The following is a 26,957-nucleotide window of genomic DNA, read 5'->3' as shown; positions in this document are numbered from 1 at the left end:
CAGCCATGCAAAGTGTACAGGAAAAAAGTAAGTACTGATGATCTGCTTCCCTGTCCTCCCTCACCTGTCCCTCATCCCTGTCCTCTCTCTCAGGGACCAGCTACCTGTGTCTCAGTTCTCGATCCTCCCACTCTGACCACCACTTCATTTGCTCCTCAGTTTCTCCAATTATTACCACTGTCCTTGCCTCGTTGAAATTAAGGAGACAGAGGCTTTTGGTCAAATTAGTATTATCACTAATATATTTGCAAGTTTTGGTACTTTTGAAGTTTCTGAGTGTAAGTTTCCTCAAGGACAACTCAGGTCATTTGATTCTAAAACTCCCTTCTTGTTTCTCTTCATCTGATTCCCTCAGCTACATTTAGACATGACTTAAAACAGAAACTCAGATGCAATAAGGTTGCGAATTAATCGATGGCCACTAATGTTGTAAATAGACACACATTAGAACCCACTCCTGTGTTTCTCAGTAACTCTTGTGTATTATTTTTAGCGCTTTGTATAATGAAGAAACTGCAATTAGAAATGAATGCATACATATATGGAGGCATAAATGTACTATAATAAATAGGGCAAATATTTCATTGTGGTCCACCTAGAGTGGACAGGAATTGAGAATATTTTTTTTAATAATTTTATTTTTTTAATGGGGTGACATCAATAAATCAGGATACATATATTCAAAGATAACAAGTCCAGGTTATCTTGTTGTTCAATTATGTTGCATAGCCACCACCCAAAGTCAGATTGTCCTCTGTCACCTTCTATCTTGTTTTCTTTGTGCCCGTCCCCACCCCCTTTCCCTCTCCCATTCCCCCCTCCCCCCCGTAACCACCACACTCTTATCAATGTCTCTTAGTTTCACTATTATGTCCCACCTACGTATGGAATAATACAGTTCCTGTTTTTTTCTGATTTACTTATTTCGCTTCGTATCATGTTATGAAGATCCCAACATTTTACTGTAAATGTTCCGATGTCATCATTTCTTATGGCTGAGTAGTATTCCATAGTGTATATGTGCCACATCTTCTTTATCCAGTCATCTATTGATGGGCTTTTTGGTTGTTTCCATGTCCTGGCCACTGTGAACAATGCTGCAATAAACATGGGCTGCATGTGTCTTTACGTATCAATGTTTCTGAGTTTTTGGGATATATACCCAATAGAGGGATTGCTGGGTCATAAGGTAGTTCTATTTTCAGTTTTTTGAGGAACCACCATACTTTCTTCCATAATAGTTGTACTACTTTACATTCCCACCAACAGTGTATGAGGGTTCCTTTTTCTCCACAGCCTCTCCAACATTTGCTATTACCTGTCTTGCTAATAACAGCTAATCGAACAGGTGTGACGTGGTATCTCACTGCCTTTTTGATTTGCATTTCTCTAATAGCTAAAGAAGATGAGCATCTTTTCATATATCTGTTGGCCATTTGTATTTCTTCCTGGGAGAAGTGTCTATTCATATCCTCTTCCCATTTTTTTATTGGATTGTTTGTTTGTTTGTTGTTGAGTTTTATGAGTTCTTTGTATATTTTGGATATTAGGCCCTTATCTGATCTGTTGTTTGAAAATATCATTTCCCATTTAGTTGGCTTTCTGTTTATTTTGTTATCAGTTTCTCTTGCTGAGCAAAAACTTCTTAGTCTGATGTAGTCCCATTCATTAATTTTTGCCTTCACTTCTCTTGCCTGTGGAGTCAAATTCATAAATTTCTCTTTAAAACCCAGGTCCATGAGTTGAGTACCTATGTCTTCTTCTACGTACTTAATTGTTTCAGGTCTTATGTTTAGATCTTTGATCCATTTTGAGTTAATTTTTGTACAGGGGGAGAGACTGTAGTCCAGTTTCATTCTTTTGCATGTGGCTTTCCAGTTTTCCCAGCACCATTTATTGAAGAGACTTTCTTTTCTCCATTGTGTGTTGTTGGCCTCTTTATCAAAAATTATTTGACTATATATATGTGGCTTTATTTCTGGAATTTCTATTCTGTTCCATTGATCTGAGTGTCTATTTTTCTGCCAATACCATGCTGTTTTGATTGTCGTGGCCCTATAATATAGTTTGAAGTCAGGTATTGTAATGCCCCCAGCTTCATTCTTTTTCTTTAGGATTGTTTTGGCTATTCGGGGTTTTTTATAGTTCCATATAAATCTGATGATTTTTTGCTCTATTTCTTTAAAAACCGTCATTGGAAGTTTGATGGGAATTGCATTAAATTTGTATATTGCTTTGGGTAATATAGCCATCTTGATTATATTTATTCTTCCTAGCCAAGAACAAGGTATATTCTTCCATCTCATTATATCTTTTTGGATTTCCCTTAACAATGGTTTATAGTTTTCATTATATAAGTCCTTTACATTCTTTGTTATGTTTATTCCTAAGTATATTATTTTATTTTTTTTGCAATCGTGAAGGGGATTATTCTTTTGAGTTCCTTCTCAGTTGTTTCATTGTTGGCATATAGAAAGGCTATTGACTTCTGTATGTTAATTTTGTATCCTTCAATCTTACTGTATTGGCTTATTGTTTCTAGTAGTCTTTTTGTAGATTCTTTGGGGTTTTCGATGTATAGGATCATATCATCTGCAAAAAGTGATACCTTTACTTCTTCTTTTCTGATATGGATGCCTTTTATTTCTTTGTCTTGTCTGATTGCTCTGGCTAGAACCTCTAGTACGACATTAAATAAGAGTGGAGAGAGTGGACAACCCTGTCTTGTTCCTGATTTAAGGGGGAAAGCCTTCAGTTTAGTGCCATTTAATATGATGTTAGCTGATGATTTATCATATATGGCCTTTATCATGTTGAAATATTTTCCTTCTATACCCATTTTGTTGTGAGTCTTAAACATAAAATTGTGTTGTATTTTATCGAAAGCCTTTTCTGTGTCTATTGATAAGATCATGTGGTTTTTGTTCTTTGTTTTGTTGATATGGTGTATTACGTTAACCGTTTTACATATGTTGAACCTGAACCATCCTTGAGATTCTGGGATGAATCCCACTTGATCATGATGTATTATTTTTTTAATATGTTGTCGTATTCGATTTGCTAGTATTTTGTTTAGTATTTTAGCATCTGTATTCATTAGAGATATTGGTCTGTAGTTTTCTTTTTTTGTGCCATCCTTGCCTGGTTTTGGTATGAGGGTTATGGTGGCCTCATAAAATGTGTTTGGAAGTATTGCATCTTCTTCAATTTTTTGGAAGACTTTGAGTAGAATAGGAACCAAGTCTTCTTTGAATGTTTGATAAAATTCGCTGGTATAGCCGTCAGGGCCTGGACTTTTATTTTTGGGGAGGTTTTTAATGGTTTTTTCTATTTCTTCTCTACTGATAGGTCTGTTTAGGCTTTCTGCTTCTTCTTGACTCAGTCTAGGAAGGTTGTATTTTTCTAGGAATTTATCCATTTCTTCTAGGTTGTTGAATTTAGTGGCATAAAGTTTTTCATAGTATTCTACAATAATTCTTTGTATATCTACAGTGTCCGTGGTGATTTCTCCTCTTTCATTTTGGATTTTGTTTATATGAGTTCTTTCTCTTTTTTCCTTGGTAAGTCTTGCCAAGGGTTTGTCAATTTTGTTGATCTTTTCAAAGAACCAGCTCCTTGTTCTATTAATTTTTTCTATAGTTTTTCTGTTCTCTAATTCATTTATTTCTGCTCTGATTTTTATTATCTCCTTTCTTCGGCTGGTTTTGGGTTTTCTTTGTTCTTCTTTTTCTAGTTCCTTAAGGTGGGAAGTTAAGTGGTTCACTTGGGCTCTCTCTTGTTTGTTCATATATGCCTGAAGTGATATGAACTTCCCTCTTACCACTGCTTTTGCTGCATCCCATAGATTCTGATATGTCGTATTGTCATTTTCATTACTCTGTATATATCTTTTGATCTCTGCACTTATTTCTTCTTTGACCCATTCATTTTGTAAAAGTATGTTGTTTAGTTTCCACATTTTTGTGGAATTTTTTTCCTCTTTTTTGCAGTTGAATTCTAGTTTCAAGGCTTTATGATCAGAAAATATGCTTGGTACAACTTCAATTTTTCTGAATTTGCTGATGTTGTTTTTGTGGCCCAACATATGGTCAATTCTTGAGAATGATCCATGTACACTGGAGAAAAATGTATACTCAGTCACTTTGGGATGAAATGTCCTGTAGATGTCTATCATATCCAGGTGCTCTAGTGTTTTGTTTAAGGCCACTATGTCTTTATTAATTCTCTGTTTGGATGACCGATCTAGAGCCGTCAGCGGTTTATTGAGGTCTTCAAGTATGATTGTGTTTTTGTCAGTTTTTGTTTTAAGATCAATAAGTAGCTGTCTTATATATTTTGGTGCTCCTTGGTTTGGTGCATATATAATAAGAATTGTTATGTCTTTTGATTCAGTGTCCCCTTAGTCATTATGAAATGGCCATTTTTGTCTCTGAGTACTTTTCCTGTCTTGTAGTCAGCATTATCCAATATGAGTATTGCTACACCTGCTTTTTTTTGGATGTTATTTGCTTGGAGTATTGTTTTCCAGCCTTTCACTTTGAATTTGTTTTTATCCTTGTTACTTAGATGAGTTTCCTGTAGGCAGCATACAGTTGGATTTTCTTTTTTAATCCATTCTGCTACTCTGTGCCTTTTTATTGGTGAGTTTAATCCGTTTACATTTAGTGTAATTATTGATACTTGTGAGTTCCCTATTGCCATTTTATATCTTGCTTTCTGTTAGTTTTGTGTCTTGTTTGATCCTTCTCTTTCGTTTTTCTATCTTTTGTTTTTATTTGGTTGTATTCCATACATCTTTCCTCTGTTGCTATATTTTTTATCTCATGTGCTTCTGTGGTGGTTTTTTCAATGGTGGTTACCTTTGAATAATGAAAAAGGTCCCTACCCTGTTCATTGTAGCGAACTATTTTGTGAGTACTTTTGCACTCCTTCGTCCTTTGGTACTGTTAATCTCCATGCTCTCCCCCTCTTTCTTTTTGTTGTTGTCACAGTTTAAATTTGGTTTTATTGTGTTCTTCTTGGAGCTTTTACTTGTGGCTCTGGTTTTTTTTTTGTTCTTTGTATCTGATTGGAGAACCCCCTTTAGTAATTCCTGGAGTGGGGGTTTTCTGATAATAAATTCCCTCATCTTTTCTGTATCCTAGAATGTTTTTATTTCTCCTTCATATTTGAAGGATAGCTTTGATGGGTATAGTATTCGTGGCTGAAAGTTCCTCTCTTTCAGGACTTTAAATATTCGGGTCCACTCTCTTCTAACTTGTAGAGTTTCTGCTGAAAAATCTGATGATAATCTAATGGGCCTTCCTTTATATGTTGTATTCTTCTTTTCCCTGGCTGCCTTGAGAATTTTTTCTTTGCTGTTGGTTTGTGTCATTTTCATTATGATATGCCTTGGAGTAGGTTTGTTGGGGTTAAGAGAACTCGAAGTTCTGTTTGCTTCTTGAAATTGAGGCTTTAGTTCTTTCCACAGGCTTGGGAAGTTCTCATCTATTATTTGTTTGAGGATGTTCTCCATTCCATTTTCTCTCTCTTCTCCCTCTGATATACCTATTATTCTTATGTTATTCTTTTTGATGGAGTCAGATAATTCTTGTAGGGCTATTTCATTTTTTTTAATTTTTGAGTCTCTTTCTTCTTCTCTCTGTTGTGCCTCAAGTTGCTTGTCTTCTATTTCATTAATCCTCTCTTCTATCTGACCTGTTCTATTAGCTAAGCTTGTTACTTCGTTTTTCAGCTAGTGAATTAAGTTTTTCATTTCTGTTTGATTTGTTTTTATAGTTTCAATTTCCTTGGACATATATTCTTTGTGTTCATTGAGTTGTTTTCTGAGCTCCCTAAATTGCCTTTCTGTGTTTTCTTGTATATCTCGGAGTATTTTTAGGATTTCTATCTTGAATTCTCTGTCATTTAGCTCCAAGGTTTCCAATATATTAAATTTTTTCTCCATAGATTTTTCCTCATCTATCTGTGTTACCTCTCTTTCTTTTGTATCCATGATATTCGATTTTCTCTTCCTTAATGGCATCTGAGGGTGGTTTTGTTAATAGTATTAATGAGATTTAATAAAGAATAAAAAGTTAAAAAATAAAAAAATAATAAAAAAATCGAAAAGAGTTGTTTTTTTAAAAAAAATTAATAATGAAATAAAGAAAAATAAAATAAAATAAAAATTTAAAAAAAAGGAAATTATTCCCCCCCTCCTTTTTTCCTCTCCTCTCCTCTCCCCTCTTTCTTGAGAAAATCTTGTGGTGAACTGTGAATTATAACAAACAATGCCTGTGATGGAGGGCCTGAATTGGGGAATAGTAATAAAGGGGCAAAAAAAAAAAAAAAAGAAAAAAAAAGAGCGTATGGACCCACAAAAAGCAAATAAGGAAAAAATTTGGGTCAAGAATAAAATGATTTGCTTTTAGGTGTTGGTTGTCTAAGAGTTATGATGAGAGGAATAAGAGGAAAATGGAAAAATGGGGGGACAAATTAAAAAATTACTATTGTATTTAGTGGAACAAGAACTAGATAATATGGAGAGCCAGGGATGGGAGCACAGCTAGTGAGTTAAAAAGGTGAAGTAAAAACCCCCCAAAATGCCACAAACATAAGTTTGAGTCCCAGATAAGATAATTTGTTTGTTATTGAGGTTTGAATGAGAGGAGATGCAAAGGAGAAAGGAAGAAACTAATATAGAGGGAGAAAAGAAAGAGAGAGAGAGAAAAAAAGAGGGAACCACTAAAAGAAGAAAAAAAAAAGGAGAGAGAGAGAGAGAGAGTTAAGGGTTTTGGAGTGCAACCCTCATAGAGAGAAAGGAAGAGAAGAGAAAAGATAATGGGAGATGTAACACTTATGGGTACTGTAGTTCAAGGAGAGGAGAGAGTAAGACCGGCAGAGAGTTAATCGGCCAAATTGGAGGAGGAAAAAAAGTATCAAGAATGAAGATAAGAGAAACAAACGAACAAATATAATAAAATGGGATAGGTTATAAAGTTTGCAGATTATTCTTGATTTTGAGAGGTTATCTTCTTGCTTTTTCTTTTCTCTCCCTCTTCCTGGTCGGTGACTCTGTACCCCGGGTTCTGCCCCTTTGGCACTCTCAGGTAGAGGTTTGCAGTTGATAAATCTCTATGGCAATGTCATGTATTGTGCTTTAGTCTCGTTGGCAGTCGAGGCTCATTAGCATTTATAGGCTCCGACAGTGAGAGAGTCCGTGTTCCTGGAGCCTTTCTCCTAGTCTTTCCTTCCTCAATTAATAGCCTGATAATCCAGCTATGGGGTTGCTGCTGCCTCTGCCTGGATAGTAAGAGGTTCAAAGAGCTGGCAACTCCCCACTCTATTTCCACTCAGCACAGGGCTCTGGGTAAGGCTCAGTCAGTCAGAGCTGCTAGCATAATCAGGCGGGCTTTCCGCCCACTCAAAGACCTCTGGCTCTGCCACTCTGTCCGGTAACACAGGTGGGCGCCCACTTCCGGGGCGCTTGGAGGAAACTCTCACTCTCTGTCTGCGACCAGGATATCCGGCCAGCAGTCTCATGCTCTGAGTGAAACCCCCAACCGCAGGGAAAAGTTGCAGCGTTGGAATTGAGTCTCGCTGCGTCCCTGTGCGTGGCTTTTGCAAGGCACTGGGGCGGCCCGAGATTCTGCTTTGGCCCACACAAAGGCCCCTGACTCTGCCCCTCTGTGCGATAACACGGGCGCGCACTGCCGAGGCACTTGGAGGAATCTCTCATTCCCTATCTGCACGCGCAGACCAGGATATGAGGCCGGCTGCGTTTCCCTCTGAGTGAAACCCCCTCCAGCACGGAAAATCTCCACCGTTGGAATTAGTTCTCACTCCCTCCCGTGCGTGGCTTTCCCAGGGCACTGGGGCTGCCCAGTGACTCTGCCCTCAGCCCAAAGAAAGGCCTCTGACCCTGCCTCTCCGTGGGGCAACACGGGCACCCACTCCCGGGCCTAGGAAGAAATCTCTCACCCACTAACTGCGCGCACGCTGACCAGGAGACCGGGTAAAATGGCCGCTCCGCTTGTCTTTCTTTGTTTGGGTTTGGCGCGAGTGTTAGCTTGTATTGCCCGAGTTGCCACAGGATCAGTTTTTCCTCGGCTTGGATCTTCGTGCCACAGCCTGGTTCAGCCATTTGTGCCACGGCCTGGATCTATTCACCCCCTTTGCCCGCCTCAGTTTCTATATTCACAGTTACCAGAGAAAGCCGCCCTGTTTAGGTTAGTGAGGAAGGGGGAGCATTTCTTACTCCCTATTTCCTTCGGGGTTTGGTTATATATTTAGCCAATTTTTCACTCAACCATACCTTTGGGTGTATTGCGAAGCATCTGGAGGCTCCAAGTATAGGTTTTTCTGTTTCTGGTTGAAGATCTTGTTGAGTTTTGGGGGAGATTTTTTGGTATCACTTCCTACCCCGCCATTACTCTGACGTCATCTCAAGAATATTTTAATTAAAAATCTCCAGGACATTTAAAAATATGACACAATTTGGCCCTGGCCGGTTGGCTCAGTGGTCGAGCGTCGGCCTGGCGTGCAGGAGTCCCGGGTTCGATTCCCAGCCAGGGCACACAGGAGAAGAGCCCATCTGCTTCTCCACCCCTCCCCCTCTCCTTCCTCTCTGTCTCTTCCCCTCCCGCAGCCGAAGCTCCATTGGAGCAAAGATGGCCTGGGCGCTGGGGATGGCTCCTTGGCCTCTGCCCCAGGCGCTAGAGTGGCTCTGGTCACAAAAGAGCGACACCCCGGAGGGGCACAGCATCGCCCCCTGGTGGGCAGGGCGTCACCCCCTGGTGGATCCCGGTCGGGCACATGCGGGAGTCTGTCTGACTGTCTCCCCATTTCCAGCTTCAGAAAATGACAAAAAAAAAATATGACACAATTCATTAAATAAAATTCTTCTCATTTATTTTAAATTGTTTAAATATTCATTGAGGTAATAGTGGTTAACAAAACTGTGCAGATCTGAGGTGAACACTTCTATCATACATCATGTGTACATGGCAGTGTGTTCACCACCCAGTCACGTATCTTTCTGTCACCTTTTTATATGTTTTAGATATTTATGTCATCACATGTCACATGGTATTTTTATAATTGTAGTGATGATTTCAGTAAAATTGTTTTCAAGGCATTTTCTTTATTTATGGAAGATCTGAGACTGGGCCAGCTTGCAGAAACAAAGTTACAAGATGTAGGACATTCGCTTCCTTTTTGTCACAATGTGTAGAGAACCCGTCTCACTCATGTGAGCCAAGTTATACTTTTCTCGATTAAGGCAAAAGAAGCTCAGTAAAGTCCTATGAAAAACAGAATTTTTGTCAGAGAATCCCACCCCTTTCTCTCTCCTGAATTCAACTCCCATGAGTATTAAGATGTTCTTCATTCAGAAATGAGTAAAAACAGAATGTCCTATGAAGTGTGGTTAACAACGAACCTGTGGACAAATACATGGTGGATGCAGCACCCAGACCCCTGACCCTGTGTCACTGGGAGGAGCTGTGTGTCAGTGCTCCTTCCACAGTGTGGTGGCCACTCTGCACCATGTCACTGCTGCAGCAGTGAGACTCACTGGTGTGGTTAAAAACATCCAATGAACATACTAAAACTTACAAACAGAGTTCCTGAAACATAAGAAGTTCAAATCGACTAAGAATATTTCAGCCTAGCCTGTGGTGGCCCTGTAGATAGAGCGTGGACCCGAGACACTGAGGTGGCCATTTCAACCCTGGACTTGCCCGGACACGGCACACAGGGCAGCACCTACAGCTACAGTGAAGCAGCTCTGAGTCCACACGCTTCCCTCCTGCCTCCCATTTCTTCTCTGTGTAATATTAAAAAATAAAATACACTTTGAAAATAATTAATTTAAGAAATTAAACAGCAAATCTAGTATTTTAAAAAATTTATATTATTTTACTAACTTACCTCCCTTTTACACCATTTTACTTACTATAGAACACCTGTGGATGATAATGAGATTTGTTCCGTTGTATAGGTGTGTTTTTTTTGGAGGGAGCATGTGTGATTTGACATGTGTTTCTGTGTTCATCTGAAATTATCCTAAATTTAAACTTCAATTTGTAAATATATTACGATCTCTTTGTGGTTACTATCCATGAAATTGACATTGACATTTGTATTTCTTTTTCAGCACAAGTTCTGCATATATTAGCTAAAGTTACTGATATTTCTTCATTCTTCATCCACATGAAACATCTGGTTTATTTCTCTTTATGACATTTCCGGCCTTCTTATTCAAGGATTCCGTTGGCCTGTCCTCCTCCTAGGAGTCTACTGTTCCTCCCCCAATATTGAGATGGTCCTTCTCCTAATTGGAACTCTGTCCATTTCTGTTTCCTACCTTCCCTCCTTTCTCTTCCCTTTTTCTCATTTTACACAAGTGTTTCCCTGTAAACATACGCTGCTCTGTCTTGCACTAAATTATCACAGTTTCATTAAGACATTGGTGAGATGAAGGGTGTTAAGCTGACAGAATCATGAATATTAATATATACATATATTACAGGTTTATATTAAGGTGTATAGATGAATATATATGTATGCATTTCTGGGAAATATTCAAACTTGAGATCTCTGTCAAGTATGACAAGTTTGAAGCCCAATATTATGCAATTAATACTTCTCCAATCCCTTCAGAGAAATAACTGCAAACTGTCAGCATTCAGTGACTCTCCCAATTGTCTTTCACAGCCTTTCCATTGTCTTTCGTGATAAATACCTTGTATCATTCAATGGTCAGATGTGACAGAGTGAGGCGTCCCTCTTCCTCTGTCGTAGATCATATGACCCAGGTGTTCCAAATTTACTAAATATTTTACTTAATTAATTCATACAATATAAAATTTCTATCCATCCCTGATTTTCATTCTTTGGCATTATATTGACACCAATATCACATGACAAAATGTACTTAAAATATATACAATTTTCAAATGGATGAAGTATCTTTATACAAGTGCAAAACTCGTTCATCTCTGACCTGTACTTTTTATGTGAAGGGTGCAATTGATTGTGGTGTTTCACAGTAAAGAAAACTTAATCATTCAAAGCTGAATGTTTTCTTTTTTAGTGACTTTTCCAATTTTTTTTATTTCATTGGTATTGAATTTAGAATTATATGAGTCCAAACAATTCCCTCCTGCTTCCCATTCCTTGTCTAAATAATTAATAACTATAATATTTTTAAAAAGAGAATTATGTTATAAATTAAACACTAAAACAAATATTTTTACATTTTTATATTATTTTACAAATTTAACACCCTTTTCCTCCTTTTTATTTACTGTAAAATACCGGTGGTCAATAGTGTCCTCTGAGCCACTGTGTTTGGGGAGGAATGTGTGATTTAGGATGTGTCTGTGTGTGTGTGTGTGTGTTCATTTGAAATTAACCTAATTTTATATTTGAATTTATAAGTAAATTTGAATTCTCTTTGTAGTTGTTTCCCATAAAGTTGACATTGACATTTTTTTTTCTTTTTCAGAGGAATTTAAGAGACAATTAGGTAAAATTACTGATATATTTTTACTTTTAATCCATGTGAAAACATCTGCTTTATTTCTCTCTATGACATTTCCGGCCTTTTATCCAAGTGCCTTCCGTTGGTCTGTCCTCCTCCTCGAAGTCTGCTGTCCCTCCCACATGATTCTGAGACAGCACCTCTTTCATTTGGGTCTGTTGACTTTTGTATCGTTGTCTTTTATCCTTTCCTGCATCTCTTTCTCATTTTACCCAGCTATTTCCCTGTAAACTTTGGCTGCAGCAGTCAAGCAGAGAATTGTCACAGTTTCATTCAGAAGTTGCCGAGATAAAGGCTTCAAGCTGGCAGACACACAGTGTCTAGAATATATAGATATATCATTAAATATACACATACAGATATTAGTGTACATATAAGCATATATAGATATCTGTGTGTGTATGTGTGTGTTTTTGGAAAATACCAAACTTAAGACTTCAGTCAAATTTTTTAAATTTAAGTTCCTATTCCTATACAATGGATACTTCTCAAAACCCTTGAGAGAACAGTCTCCGAAATCAGCATTCAGTGTTTCTGTCCATTGTCTTCTCACAGCCTGTGTCATGATAAATGCCTGACATCCTTCACTGCTCAGATGTGATAGAGTGGGGGATCCCTCTTCTACTGTCCTTGATCATATGACCTAGTATTATTCTAAGCTTTCTAAGTATTTTACCTAATTTTTTGAACTTTTTCATATATCCAAAAGTGGCAGTTTCTTATTTTTTTTGCCTTATTGTTGACTCAGATTTCAAATGCCAAACAGAAATTAACAGTAAGCAATTTTCTGAAGGATGTAATATTCTAAGGTGAGGACAAAAGGAATAAATCTCTGATCTCCACATAATATGGGAAGTACACAAGACATAAATAATGATCGTGATATATCTCACAAAGAAGAACCTTAATCATTCAAATCTTAATAGTATCTTTTTCTAATGACAATTTAAATTATATTTTTTTCCCTTAGGAATGGTCTTTAGGAATATATCCCTCTTTGTACAGAGCAGGTGTCATATGATGAATGCAACATAAACATTTTGGGACAGATGGTGTGTCTACTGTTCAAGTCCCGTCCCCATCACTGCTGAAGTAACTGTTTTGAATGTGAATACATGTGTTTCTAGCCTGATAATGGTGATAGTCTAGTGACAGGGGAACACTTAGTACTGCACATGTCAGAATTTATGACCTCACTCATCGTTTTATTTCTGACTTAGTTTCCTGTGCACAGGGGACAGGGGAGGGAGAACAGCATTGACTCTGATGGGTGAGGTGTCCTTTGGATCCTCAGGGTTCTTGCTTTCACAGACATGGGTCCCCGTGTGCTCCACAGTGAACTAGGAAAGGGGCCCATTTCTGTTCTCCTTCCTCCCTGATATTCTGTTTTTACTTGGAATGAATGACATTTTCATTTCTTCTTTGCTTTTCAGCCAAGGAAAGTGCACAGGAAAAAAGTAAGTACCGATGATTTACTGCCCTGTTCTCCCTCACCTGTCCCTCATCCCCTGTCCTCTCTCTCAGGGACCAGCTACCTGTGTCTCAGTTCTCGATCCTCCCACTCTGATCACCACTTCATTTGCTCCTCAGTTTCTCCAATTATTACTGCTGTTGTTGACTTGCTGAAATTAAGGAGACAGAGGCTTTTGGTCAAATTAGTATTATCACTAATATATTTGCAAGTTTTGGTACTTTTAAAGTTTCTGAGTATAAGTTTCCTCAAGGACAGCTCAGGTCATTTGATTCCAAACCTCCCTTTTTCTTTCTCTTCATCTGAGTCACTCAGCTACATTCAGACATGATTTAAAACAGAAACTCAGATGCAAGAAGGTTGGGAATTAACCGAGGGCCACTAACCTTGTGAATAGACGCACATTAGAACCCACTCCTGTGTTTATCTGAAAGAGCAGTTTCTCAGTAACTCTTGTGTATTAGTTTTAGTGCTTTGTACAATGAAGGAACTGCAATTAGAAATGAATGCATACATATATAGAAGCATAAAAATACTATAGTAAACAGGGCAAATATTTCATCATGGTCCATGTAGAGTGAATAGGAATCAGGAATATTTTAATTAAAGAATTTCCAGAACATTTAAAAATATAACACAATTTATTAAATAAAATTCTTCTCTTATTTTTAAATTGTTTTAAATATTTATTGAATTTATTGGGGTAATAGTGCTTAATAAAACTGTGCACGTCTGAGGTGCACAATTCTGTCACACATCATGTGTATGTGTCAGTGTGTTCATCACCCAGTCACGTATTCTTCTGTCACCATTTTATTTATTTTAAATCTTTATGTCATCCCATGTCACATGGTATTTTTATAATTGTAGTGATGATTTCAGTGAAATGCGTTTTCAAGGCATTTTTTTTATTTATGGAACATATGCGACTTGGCCACCTCGCAGAAACAAAATTAAAAGATGTAGGACTTTCACTTTCTTTTCTTTACAGTGTGTAGAGAACCTGTTTCACTCATGTGAGCTGAAATATTTGTTTTTATTAAGGGAAAAGCTCAGTAAGGTCCAGTGAGGAGCAGAATTTTCATCAGAGAATCCTTCTCTGTCCTGAATCACCTCCCATGAGTATTAATATGGTCTTCATTCAGGAATGAGTAAAAACAGAATCTCCAATACAATGTGGTTAACAACCAACCCGTGGACAAAAACATGGAGGATGCAGCACCCAGACCCCTGACCCTGTGTCACTGGGAGGAGCTGTGTGTCAGTGCTCCTTCCACAGTGTGGTGGCCACTCTTCACGATTTTGCTGCCACAGCAGTGAGACTCACTGATGTATTTAAAGTGTCCAGTGAGCATACTAAAATTTACAAACAGAGTAACAGAAACATAAGTATTTCAAATAGACCAAGAATATTTTTAGCCTTATCTGTGGTGGCCCCGTGGGTAGAGCGTGGACCTGGAACACTGAGATTGTTAGTTCGCCCTTCGACTTGCCCAGAAAAGGCAGATAGGGCAAACAACACACAACTAAACTGAAGACATTATGAGTCCACACGCTATGTTCCTAATTGCCATTCCTTTCCTCAGTTATATTAATATATAAAATATTTTCAAAAATAAATTACTTTATAAATTAAACGGCAAAACAAATATTCTTAAAGTTTTAATACTATTTTACTAAATTAAGACCCTTTTCTTCCTTTTTATTTACTATAGAATACCGGTGGCCAATAGTGAGCCCTGAGTCACTGTGTTTTGGGGAGGCATGTGTGATTTGGGGTGTGTGTGTGTGTGTGTGTGTGTGTGTGTGTGTGTTCATTTGAAATTAACCTAATTTTATATTTGTATTTATCAGTAAATTTGAATTCTCTTTCTGGTTGTTTCCCATGAAATTGATATTAACATTCTCTTTTTTTTTCTTTTTCAGAGGAATTTAAGAGACAATTAGGTAAAATTACTGATTTTTTTTTTTTTACCTTTAATCCACTTAAAAACATCTGGTGTATTTTTCTCTATGATATTTCCGGGCTTCTTCTACACGTGCCTTCTGCTGGTCTGTCCTTCTCTTCGTCGTCTGCTGTCCCTCCCACATGATTCTGAGACATCAAGTCTTTCATTGGGGACTCTGTTGATTTCTATTCCATTGTCTTTCATCCTTTTCTGTATCTCTATCATTTTACACAGCTATTTCCCTGTAACCTTTGGCTGCAGCAATCAAGCAGAGAATTCTCAGTTTCATTCAGAATTTGGTGCGATGAAAGGCTTCAAGCTGACAGATACACTGCGTTTCTATGCAGTGTGTCCATAAAGTCATGGTGCACTTTTGACCAGTTACAGGAAAGCAACAAAAGACGATAGAAATGTGAAATCTGCACCAAATAAAAGTAAAATTCTCCCAGTTTAATACCTATTCAGAGCAGTTCGATATGGGCTCACGCACATATTTTTAGGGCTCCTTAGGTAGCTATCCCGTATAGTTTCTACAAACTCGTCACTGACTGATGGCCTAGCAGAACGGGGTTTCTCCACCAAACTGCCGGTTTCCTTCAACTGCTTATCCCACCGAGAAATGTTATTCCTGTGTGGTGGTGCTTTGTTATAAACTCGCCAATATTCACATGTTGCACTTTGTTCATGGATTTGAATTTATTGAGCCACAGACCACACTGAACTTTCCTCTGTACCATACACATCTCGACTGGCATGGCCGTGGTCTGCTATGCTGTATACACGGTGTTACGTCATCATCTGTGCATGCGCACATGCTGCCACATCATCCTACAGAAACTGGGAGGGTTTTTCTTTTATTTGGTGCAGATTTCACATTTCTATCATCTTGTGTTGTTTTCCTGTGACTGGTCAAATGTGAACCATGACTTTACGTACACATTGTATATAGATATATACATGTATATATTAGTGTATATATCAGTATATATATCAGTATATATATATGTGTGTGTGTGTGTGTGTGTGTGTATATATATATCTGTGTGTGTATGTGTGTGTTTTTAAAAATACAAAACTTAGGTCTTCTGTCAAATATTCTAAATTTGAGTGCCCATTCCTATACAATAAATACCTCTCTAAATCCTTGAAGGAACAGTCTCTAAAATCAGCATTCGGTGTCTCTGTCCATTGTCTTCTCACAGCCTATGTCATGATAAATACCTTAAATCACTCACTGGTCAGATGTGACAGAGTGGGCGTCCCTCTTCCACTGTCTTTGATCAGGTGACCCAGTATTTCAAGTTTTCTAAATATTTAACCCAATTTTTTGAGCTTTAAAAATATCCAAACATGCCAGTTTCTTATTCTTTTGCATTATTGTTGACACAGTTTACAAATGCCAAAGAGAACTTAACAGTAAGCAATTTTCTGAAGAATGTAATATCTTAAAGTGAGGTCAAACGTAATAAATATCTGATCACTACGTAATATGTGTAGGACACAAGAAAAAAATATTGACTGCAATATATCTCACAAAAATGAACCTTAATCAATCAAATCTTAATAGCATCTTTTTCCAATGATAATTTAAATTATATTTTTTCCCTTAGGAATGGTCTTTAGGAATATATCCCTCTATGTACAGAGCAGGTGTCATATGACGAATGCAACATAAACAGGTTGGGACAGATGGTGCCTCTAGTGTACACATCCCATCACTGCTGAAGTAATTGTCCCACATGTGAATATGTTTTTTTTTTTTTACCCTGAAAATGGTGATAGTCCAGTGAAAGGGGAACACTTAGTATTGACTTTCACTCATCATTTTATTTTCTAACTTAGTTTTCTTTGCTCAGGGGACAGGGGAGGGAGAACAGCATTGACTCTGATGGGTGAGGTGTCCTTTGGATCCTCAGGGTTCCTGCTTTCACAGACATGGGTCCCCATGTGCTCCACAGTGAACTAGGAAAGGGGCCCATTTCTGTCCTCCTTCCTCGACATTGTGTTTTCATATGGAATGAATGACTGTATTATTTCTTCCTTTTGCTTTTCAGCCGAGCAACGTGCACAGGAAAAATGTAAGTACCGATGATCTACTGCCCTGTCCTCCCTCACCTGTCCCTCATCCCCTGTCCTCTCTCTCAGGGACCATCTACCTTGTCAAAGTGTCTTGATCCTCCCACTCTGATCACCACTTCATTTGCTCCTCAATTTCTCCAATTATTCCGCTGTGGTTGCCGTGTTTAAATTAAGGAAACAGAGGCTTTTGGTCAAATGAATATTATCACTAACATATTTGCAAGTTTTGGTACTTTTAAAGTTTCTGATTGTAAGTTTCCTCAAGGACAGCTCAGGTCATTTCATTCTAAAACTCCCTTCTTGTTTCTCTTCATCTCATTCACTCAGCTACATTCAGACATGATTTGAAACAGAAACTCAGATGCAATAAGTTTGCGAATTAATCGATGGCCACTAACCTTGTGAATAGACGCACATTAGAACCCACTCCTGTGTTTATCTGGAAGAGCAGTTTCTCAGTAACTCTTGTGTATTAGTTTTAGCAGTTTTGTACAATGAATGAACTGCAATTAGAAATGAATGCATACATGTATAGAAGCTTAAAAATACTATAGTAAATAGGGCGAATATTTCATCGTGGTTCATGTAGAGTGAATAGAAATCAAGAATATTTTTTTAAGGAATCTCCAGAACATTTAAAAATATAACACAATTTATTCAATAAAATTCTTCTCTTTATTTTAAATTGTTTTATATTTATTGAATTTACTGAGGTAATAGTCATTAATAAAACTGTGCAGATCTGAAGTGAACAATTCTATCACACATCATGTGTACATGGCAGTGTGTTCACCACCCAGTCACGTATCACTCTGTCACCGTTTTATATGTTTTAAATATTTATGTCATCACATGTCACATGGTATTTTTATAATTGTAGTGATGATTTCAGTGAAATGAATTTTCAAGGCATGTTCTTTATTTATGGAACATATGAGACTGGGCCACCTTGCAGAAACAACGTTAGAAGATGTAAGACATTCACTTCCTTTTCTTCACAGTTTTAGAGAACCTGTCTCACTCATGTGAGCTGAGATATTCGTTTCTCGATTAAGGGATAAAAAGCTCAGTAAGGTCCAGTGAGGAGCAGAATGTTCGTCAGAGAATCCCAGTCCTTTCTCTCTCCTGAATTCAACTCCCAGGAGTATTAAGATGGTCTTCATTCAGGAATCATTAAGAACAGAATCTCCAATACAGTGTGGTTAACAACCAACCTGTGGACAAAAAACATGGAGGACGCAGCACCCAGACCCCTGACGCTGTGTCACTGAGAGGAGCTGTGTGTCAGTGCTCCTTCCACAGTGTGGTGGCCACTCTGCACGATGTCGCTGCCGCAGCAGTGAGACTCACTGATGTGTTTAAAGTATCCAATGAGCATACTAAACTTACAAACAGAGTAACAGAAACATAAGAATTTCAAAGGGACCAAAATTATTTTTAGCTTGGCCTGTGGTGGCCCCATAGAAAGAATGTGGACCTGGAACACTGAGGGCGCCAGTTGAACCCTGGACTTGCCTGGACACGGCACAAAGGGCAGCAGCTACAGCTACAGTGAAGCAGCTATGAGTCCACACACTCCATCCTGCCTGTCATTCTTTCTCTCAGTAATATTAACAAATAAAATATATTTAGAAAATTATTACTTTAAGAAATTTTACAGCAAATCTTGTATTTTTAAAATTTTATATTATTTTACTAAATTGTCTCCCTTTTCCACCATTTTACTTACTATAGAACACTTGTGGACAATAGTGAGCTTTGTTCCACTGTTTAGATGTGTGTTTTTTTTGGGGGGGGGGGCATGTGTGATTTGACATGTATTTTTGTGTTCATCTGAAATTATCCTAATTTTAAATTTGAATTTGTAAGGAAATTTCAATCATTTTGTGGTTAGTAGCCATGAAATTGACATTGACTTTTGTGTTTCTTTTTCAGCACAAGTTCTGCACATATTAGGTAAAGTTATTGACATTCCTTCACTCTTGATCCACATGAAAACATCTGGTTTTGTTCTCTCTTTGACATTTCCGGCCCTCTTATCCAAGGGCTCTCCGTTGGCCTGTCCTCCTCCTAAGAGTCTACTGTTCCTCCCCCAATATTGAGACGGTCCTTCTCCTAATTGGAACTCTGTCCCTTTCTGTTTCCTACCTTCCCTCCTTTCTCTTCCTTCTGTGTCATTTTACACAAGTGTTTCCCTGTAAACATTGGCTGCTCTGTCTTACAGTAAATTGTCACAGTTTCATTAAGACATTGGTGAGATGAAGGGTGTTAAGCTGACAGAATCATAATTTTTATTATATATATACATATAATACAGGTTTATATTAGGGTGTATAGATGAATATATATCATATCTATGTATTTCTGGGACATATTCAAACTTGAGATCTCTCTCAATTATAACAAGTTTGAGGGCCCAATATTATGCAATTAATACTTCTCCAATTTCTTGAGAGAAATATCTACAAACTGTCAGCATTCAGTGTCTCTCCCCATTGTCTTTTCACAGCCTGTGTCATGATAAATACCTTTATCATTCACTGGTCAGATGTGAGAGAGTGAGGCATCCCTCTTCCACAATCCTAGATCATATGACCCAGGTGTTCCAAGATATATCAATATTTTACATAATTTATTCAGACCTTTAAATATGTCCAACCATACCTGTTTTTTATGCTTTGACATTATGTTGACAGCAGTTTCAAATGACAATAGCAGTTAAAAATAAAAATTTACCGAAGAAAAATTGTCTTAGGATAAGTTAAAAAGTGGTGCATCTCTGACCTGTACTTTTTATATGATGAGTACAAGAAAAGCGTTGTCTAAGATTTAAAGAAAAGATAATTTAAACATTCAAAACATAATATTGCTTTTTTCCTTAGAATGGTCTTTAGTAATATATCCGTCTATGTACAAAGCAGGTGTCATGTGATGAGTGCAACAAAACCAGTTATCTGATGATAGCACCTCTCCTGTTCACTTCCTCATCACTGATGAAGCCCCCGTCTCACATGTGAATACGTTTGTTTTTAATCTGAGAAAGGTGATAGTCCTCTGACATGAGAACACTTAGTTTTGCACATCCCAGCATTCCTGACCTAAATCCCTCATCGTTTTATGTCCTGACTTAGTTTCTTGCACACAAGGGACAGGGGAGGAGAACAGCATTGACCCTGATGGGCGTGGTGTCCTTTGGAACCTGATGGTTTCTACTTTCACAAGCATGCGTAGGTGTGTGCTCCACTGTGGATTATAAAACGGGGGCCTTGACTGTTCTCATTCCTGCCCGACATTGTGTTTCCATATGGAGCGAGCTGATTATTTCTTCCTTTTCTCTTTCAGCCGAGAGTGAACAGGAGAAACGTAAGTACCGATCATCTGCTCCCCTGCCCTTCCCTCACCTGTCCCTTATCTCCTTGTCTTCTCTTCTTGGTCTTCCAACTCTGAAAACCTCCTTCATTGGCTGATCAAAGTCTCCAGTTGCTACCTCTGTCCTTGTCTTGTTGAGGTGAAGACAGAGCCTTTCTGTCAAACAAATTTTATCACTAAAATATTTTCAAGGTTTTTTTTTTTTTTTACTTTTAAAGTTTATGAAAGTAACTTTTCTCCAAGGACAGCTCAGGTCCTTTGATTCAGAACCTCCCTCACTGTCATTTCATGCCCTTCATCTGATTGACTTAGCTTCATTCAGGAATGATTTAAAACAGAATCTCCAATACACTGTGGTTAAAGATCAATCCATGGACATAAACAAGGAGAATGCAAGCTCCCAGAGACTTGACCCTATGTTACTGGGAGGAGCTGTGTATCTGTCCCTTCCACAGTGTGCTGGCATCTTTACACAATGTCACTTCCACAGCAGTGAGACTTACTGATATGTTTAAAAGCATCCAATGATCTCACTGAAGCTAAAAAATTGAATAACAGAAGCATAAATGTTTCAAATAGATCAAGTGTTTTTTAGGCTGGCCTGTGGTCACGCAGTGGATACAGTGTGGACCAGGAACACTGAGGTCGCCAGTTCAGCCTTGGACTTGCCCGGACACGGCACACAGGGCAGCAGCTACAGCTACAGTGAAGCAGCTCTGAGTCCACACGCTTCCCTCCCACCTCTCATTTCTTCTCTATGTAATATTAATGGCTATAATCTCTCGAGAAATATTATATTATAAACTAAACAGTAAAATTAGTATATTTTTAAAATTTTGTATTATTTCACTGAATTAACTCCGTTTCCACCATTTTACTTACTGTGGAACACCGGTGCACAATAGTGAGCTCTGAGCCCATGTGTAGGTGACTGGGATGGGGGGAGGGGGGTTCTGTGATTTGTTGTGTGTGTGTGTTCATGTGAAATTAACCTAATTTTAAATGTGAATTATTCAGTAAATGTGAATTCTCTTTCTCTTTGTGATTGTTTTCCATGAGATTGTCATTGACCTTTTCTTTTTTTTTCTTTTTCAGGAGAACTAAAGAAAACAATCGGTAAAATTACTGATATTCCTTTACACTTGATCCCCTTGAAAACACCTGGTTTATGTGCCCCCTTCAGGTTTTCAGCATTTTCATCCAGGTGCTGTCTGGGAGCCTGTCTCCCTCTTATGTGTCTAACATCCCACCCCCACCTGATTATCAAACAGCACTTCTTCCATTTGAGTCTCTGTTGATTTCTGTTCCTGGGCTTTCATTCTTTCTTATTTCTCCTTTTCTCATTTTACTCAACTATCTCCCTGTGAACTTTGTCAGCTTCTGTCCTGCACTAAATCATCACACTTTCATTAAGACATTGGAGACATGAAGGGTATTAAGTTGACAGATTCATGATTTTTAATATATACATATATTATAGGTTTATATCAGTGTGTACATATGAATATATATGTATATATTTCTGGGAAATATTCAAAATTAAGACCTCTGTCAAGTATTCCAAGTTAGAGCATTATTACCAATTAATACTTCCCAAACCCTTGTAAGAAAAGACTCCAAATTTTCAGTGTTAAACGTCTCTGTCCATTGTCTTTTCACAGCCTGTGTCACGATAAATACCTGACATCATTCACTGGTCAGATGTGAGAGAGTGGGGCATCCCTCTTCCACTGTCCTTGATCATATGACCCAGGTGTTCCAAGGTCTCTAAATATTTTACATAATTTCTTCCAGCCTTTAAAAATGTCCAACCATTCCGGTTTGTCTATGCTTTGACATTATGTTGACACCGGTATCAAATGACAATAGCAGTTAAAAGTAAAAATTTACCAAAATATCAATTGTCTTAAGGTAAGTTAAAAAGTGATGCATCTCTGACCTGTACTTTTTATATGATGAGTACTAGAAAATAGTTGTCCAAGATTTAAAAAAAAGACAATTTAAACATTCAAAGCTTAATATTGCTTTCTTCCTGAGAATGGTCTTTAGGAATATGTCCCTCTGTGTACAGAGCAGGTGTCATGTGACGAGTGCAACAAAACCAGGTTTCTCATGATGGTGCCTCTCCTGTTCGCTTCCTCATCGCTGGTTTAGTCCCTGTCTCCTGTGTGAATACATTTGTTTTTTAATCTGAGAAAGGTGATAGTACCAGGACATGAGAACACTTAGTATCGCACATCCCAGCATTTCTGACCTAACTCCCTCATCGTTTTATTTCCTGACTTAGTTTCCTGTGCACAAGGGACAGGGGAAGGAGAACAGCATTGACCCTGATGGTTCCTACTTTCACAGACATGGGTCCCCGTGTGCTCCACAGTGAACTAGGAAAGGGGCCCACTTCTGTTCTTCTACTGACCCAATAATCTGTTTTCACTTGGAATGATTTGTTTATTTCTTCCTTTTCCATTTCACCTGAGAGTGAACAGGAGACAGGTCAGTACCGATAACCTCCCCTGACCTTCCCTCACCTGTTCCTTATTCTCTGTCTTTTCTCTCAGTGACCATCTATCTATTGTATCAGTGTCTTGGCCTTCCAGCTCTGATTCCCCTTGTTCACATGTTGTTCAATTTCTCCCATTATGACTCCTCCACTTATCGTGCTGCAATCAAGGAGTCAAAGCCTTTCTGTCAAATGAATTTTATCAATACCATGTCTAAAAGTGTAGGTAGTTTTAAATATTTGGGGTGTAAGAATTCTTCAAGGAAAACTCTGGTAATTTGTTACAGAACCTTCCTCACTATCATTCTTTCCCTTCATCTGATTCACTCAGCTGCATTCAGGCATGGCTTAAAACAGACACTCAAATACAATAACAGAGAAATAATATATGGACAAAAATGTTCTGAATAGACACTTATAAGAACCTAATCCTGTAATAACCTATATGAGCAGTCTTTCAGTAACTCTTGTACAGTGGATGTTGCAAATTTGTACACTTGAGGTACTGAAATTAGAATGGAATACATATATACAAAATTATTTATTTATTTATTATTTATATATAAATGCATATAGATATAAATGCATTTATATATGCATGGAGAAACAATTTAAAATATGACAAATATTTTAGTGTTGTTCATATAAAGTAAAAGAAATCAAAAATATTTTATTAAAATATTTCTAATAAGTACCTTTAAAAATATACATAACTTATTAAATATACCTCATTTCTCCTAGTCAAATGGCATTTTAATGCTTTATTTAATTTATTGGGTGACCATGGTTTATTAAAATATGCAGGCCTGAAGTCCCAATTCTCTCACACCTCATCTGTACATGGCAGTGTGTTCACCACCCCAGCCACATATCCTGTCACCCTCTTAATTGTTTTAAGTATTTATGTCCCCACATGTCACATGGTATTTTTATATTGTAGTGATGATTTTAGTGCAATTAATTTTTAGGTATATTATTTATTCATAAAATAGATATGACCTGGCCACCTTGCAGAAACAAGCATTAGCCGATAAACTGCATACCTGACATTTATTTACACTGCGTACAAAACATCTGTCGAATGTATGTGCTGAGATATTTTTTCTCAGTTCAGAAAAAAGCCTTGTAGTGTCCACTGAGAAACAGAATCTGCATCAGAGAATCCCAGTCCTGTCCCTCCCTGATTTCAGCACCCATCAGAATTAAGATTTCCTTCATTCAAAAATGAGTTAAAGCAGAAACTCAGATACAGTGCAGTTAAGAACCAACCCATGGACAATAAACAGAGAGGACGCAGCCCCCAGACCCCTGACCCTGTGTCACTGGGAGGAGCTGTGTGTCAGTGCTCCTTCCACAGTGTGGTGGCCACTCTGCACCATGTCGCTGCCGCAGCAGTGAGACTCACTGATGTGTTTAAATGCATCTAATGAGCATAATAAGACCAAGAAATAAAATAACAGAAACATAAGTATTTAAAAGAGACCAAGAATATTTTCAGCCTAGCCTGTGGTGGCCCTGTGGATAGAGCGTGCACTTGGAACACCGAGGTTGCCACTTTGACCCTGGACTTGCCCGGACACGGCACACAGGGCAGCAGCTACAGCTACAGTGAAGCAGCTCTGAGTCCACACTCTTCCCTCCTGCCTGCCATTCTTTCTCTATGTAATATTAATAAATAAAATATTTTAAAAAACAATTATTTTATCAATTAATCAGAAAAATGAATATACTTCAAATTACATATTATTTTCCTAAATTACCTTGTTTTTCAACCTTGTATTTACTGTAGAACACCTGCGGACAGTAGTGAGCTCTGAGCCCACGTGTAGGAGTGCCTATGTTGGGGGTGTGATTTGCTGTGTGTTTGCTTGTTCACCTGAAATTCCCCTAATATTAAATTTGAATTAATCAGTAAATTTCAATTATCTTTGTGATTGTTTCTCATGAAATCCACATTGACCTTTTTTCTTTCTTTTTCAGAGGAATTGAAGGAAAAAATAGGTAAATTTAGTGCTATTTCTTTATCTTGATCCAATTGAAAACATCTGGTTTATTTCTCTCTTTAACACCTCTGTACTTTTTATTTGTTCCATGGGCTTTACTTCATTTCTGTTTCCTACCCTCCATTCTTTCTCATTCTGTCTTTTCTCATCTTACACAGTTATTTCCCTGTAAATGTTGATTGCTTCAGTCTTGCAGTAAATTGTCACAATTTCATTAAGACATTGGTGAGATGAAGGGTATTAAGCTAACAGATACATGATACCTAATATATACATATAAGATTATATTAATGTGTATATATTAATATAAATGTATATGCAGTATTTTCCAAAAATATTTAAACTGAAGACCTCTATCAAGTATTCCAAAGTTGAGGGCCCATTATTAAGTATTTACTATTTCTCTAAACTCTTGAGAGAAAAAACTACAAACTTTCAGTGTCCAATGCTGCTGTGCGTTGTCTCCTCAAAGCCTGTGTCATGATAAATACCGGACATCAGTCACTGATCAGGTGTGAGAGAGTGGGGCGTCCCTCGTTCACTGTCCTTGATCATATGACCTAGTGTTCCAAGGTATCCAAATAGTTCACATAAATTTCTCTGTCCTTTAAAAATATCCAACCATGCTCCTTTTTTATTCTTTGGCATTGTGTTGACACTGATATCAAATAACAAACTGCATTTAAAAAAATCAATTTATAGAAGGATGAAGTGTCTTAAGGCAAGTGGAAAAGTGATACATCTCTTACCTGTACTTTTCATGTGAAAGGTAAGACAAAAAATATTGATCACAATGCTACAAAAAGATAAAGTAAACTTAATCATTCAAAACTTAATATTGTCTTTTTGTAACCAGAATTACAATATTTTTTTCCTAGGGAAATTCCTCTAGTGTACAGAGTGGATTTCATGTGACTAGTGCAGCAAAAGCACTTTGTTGAGTTGGGTGCCTCTACTGTATGCTTACTCATTGCTAGTGAAGTCCCTGTCTCATATGTGAATACGTATTTTTATAATCTCAAAAAGGTGATAGTCCCATGACACAGAAATGCTTGCTATTTCTCATTCCAGAATTTCTGACCTAACTCCTTTTTTCTTTTATGTCTTGACTTGGTTTCTTGTGCATAAGGGACAGGGGAGGGGCCCTGGCCGGTTGGCTCTGTGGCAGAGCGTCGGCCTGGGGTGCAGAAGTCCCAGGTTCGATTCCAGGCCGGGGCACACAGGAGAATCGCCCATCTGCTTCTCCACCCCTCCCCCTCTCCTTCCTCTCTGTCTCTCTCTTCCCCTCCCGCAGCGAGGCTCCATTGGAGCAAAAGATGGCCCGGGTGCTGGGGATGGCTCCTTGGCCTCTGCCCCAGGCGCTGGAGTGGCTCTGTTTGCGACAGAGCGACGCCCCGGAAGGGCAGAGCATCGCCCCCTGGTGGGCAGAGCGTCGCCCCCTGGTGGGCGTGCCGGGTGGATCCCGGTTGGGCGCATGCGGGAGTCTGTCTGACTGTCTCTCCTTGTTTCCAGCTTCAGAAAAATACAAAAGAAAAAAAAAAGAAAAAAGAAGGCTCTATAGTCTTAGACAACAGTTGGGCAATTCTTTTTTTATTATTATTTTTTTATTTAAGAACAAACAAACAAAAAAAGGGACAGGGGAGGGAAAACAGCATTGAGTCCGATGGTGAGGTGTCCTTAGGACCTCAGGGCTCCTACTTTCACAGATATGGGTCAATATGTGCTCCACAGTGGACTAGGAAATGGAGGGGCTTTTTTCTGTTTACTTTCCTACCCAATATTATGTTCTTATTGGGAATGAGTTGTTTATTTATTATTTTTCCCTTTCAGCTGTGAGTGAACAAGAAAAAGGTAAGTGCCGATAACCAACTCCCCTTATAATTCTCTCAATTGTTCCTTATACTGTTGTCTTCATCTGAATGGACATTTCAGTATTATCTCAGTATCTTGGTTTTCCAACTCTGATTCCCTGACTTCATTTATTGTTCAGTTTCTTCCATTATGACCCCTCTAATTTTCTTGTTGTTACATCAAGTTTTTCAGAGCCTTTATGTGAAAT

General features: G+C 38.1%; 1 protein-coding gene across 1 annotated transcript in view; it reads left to right on the top strand.

Moving 5' to 3' along the window:
• Positions 1–26,957, top strand: part of LOC136388496 (uncharacterized protein PF3D7_1120000-like) — a 419,710-nt gene that overhangs the window by 284,775 nt on the left and 107,978 nt on the right. The window contains exons 22-26 of the mRNA XM_066360321.1: positions 10,139–10,160; positions 20,370–20,389; positions 21,491–21,511; positions 24,876–24,896; positions 26,729–26,749. Coding sequence (XP_066216418.1) covers positions 10,139–10,160; positions 20,370–20,389; positions 21,491–21,511; positions 24,876–24,896; positions 26,729–26,749 — 105 coding nt within the window. The remainder of the gene's footprint in view (positions 1–10,138; positions 10,161–20,369; positions 20,390–21,490; positions 21,512–24,875; positions 24,897–26,728; positions 26,750–26,957) is intronic.

The sequence above is a fragment of the Saccopteryx leptura genome, chromosome 1 (genome assembly GCF_036850995.1).
Source record: "Saccopteryx leptura isolate mSacLep1 chromosome 1, mSacLep1_pri_phased_curated, whole genome shotgun sequence".
Taxonomy (NCBI): domain Eukaryota; kingdom Metazoa; phylum Chordata; class Mammalia; order Chiroptera; family Emballonuridae; genus Saccopteryx; species Saccopteryx leptura.
This window is presented reverse-complemented; position numbering and strand designations above follow the sequence as displayed.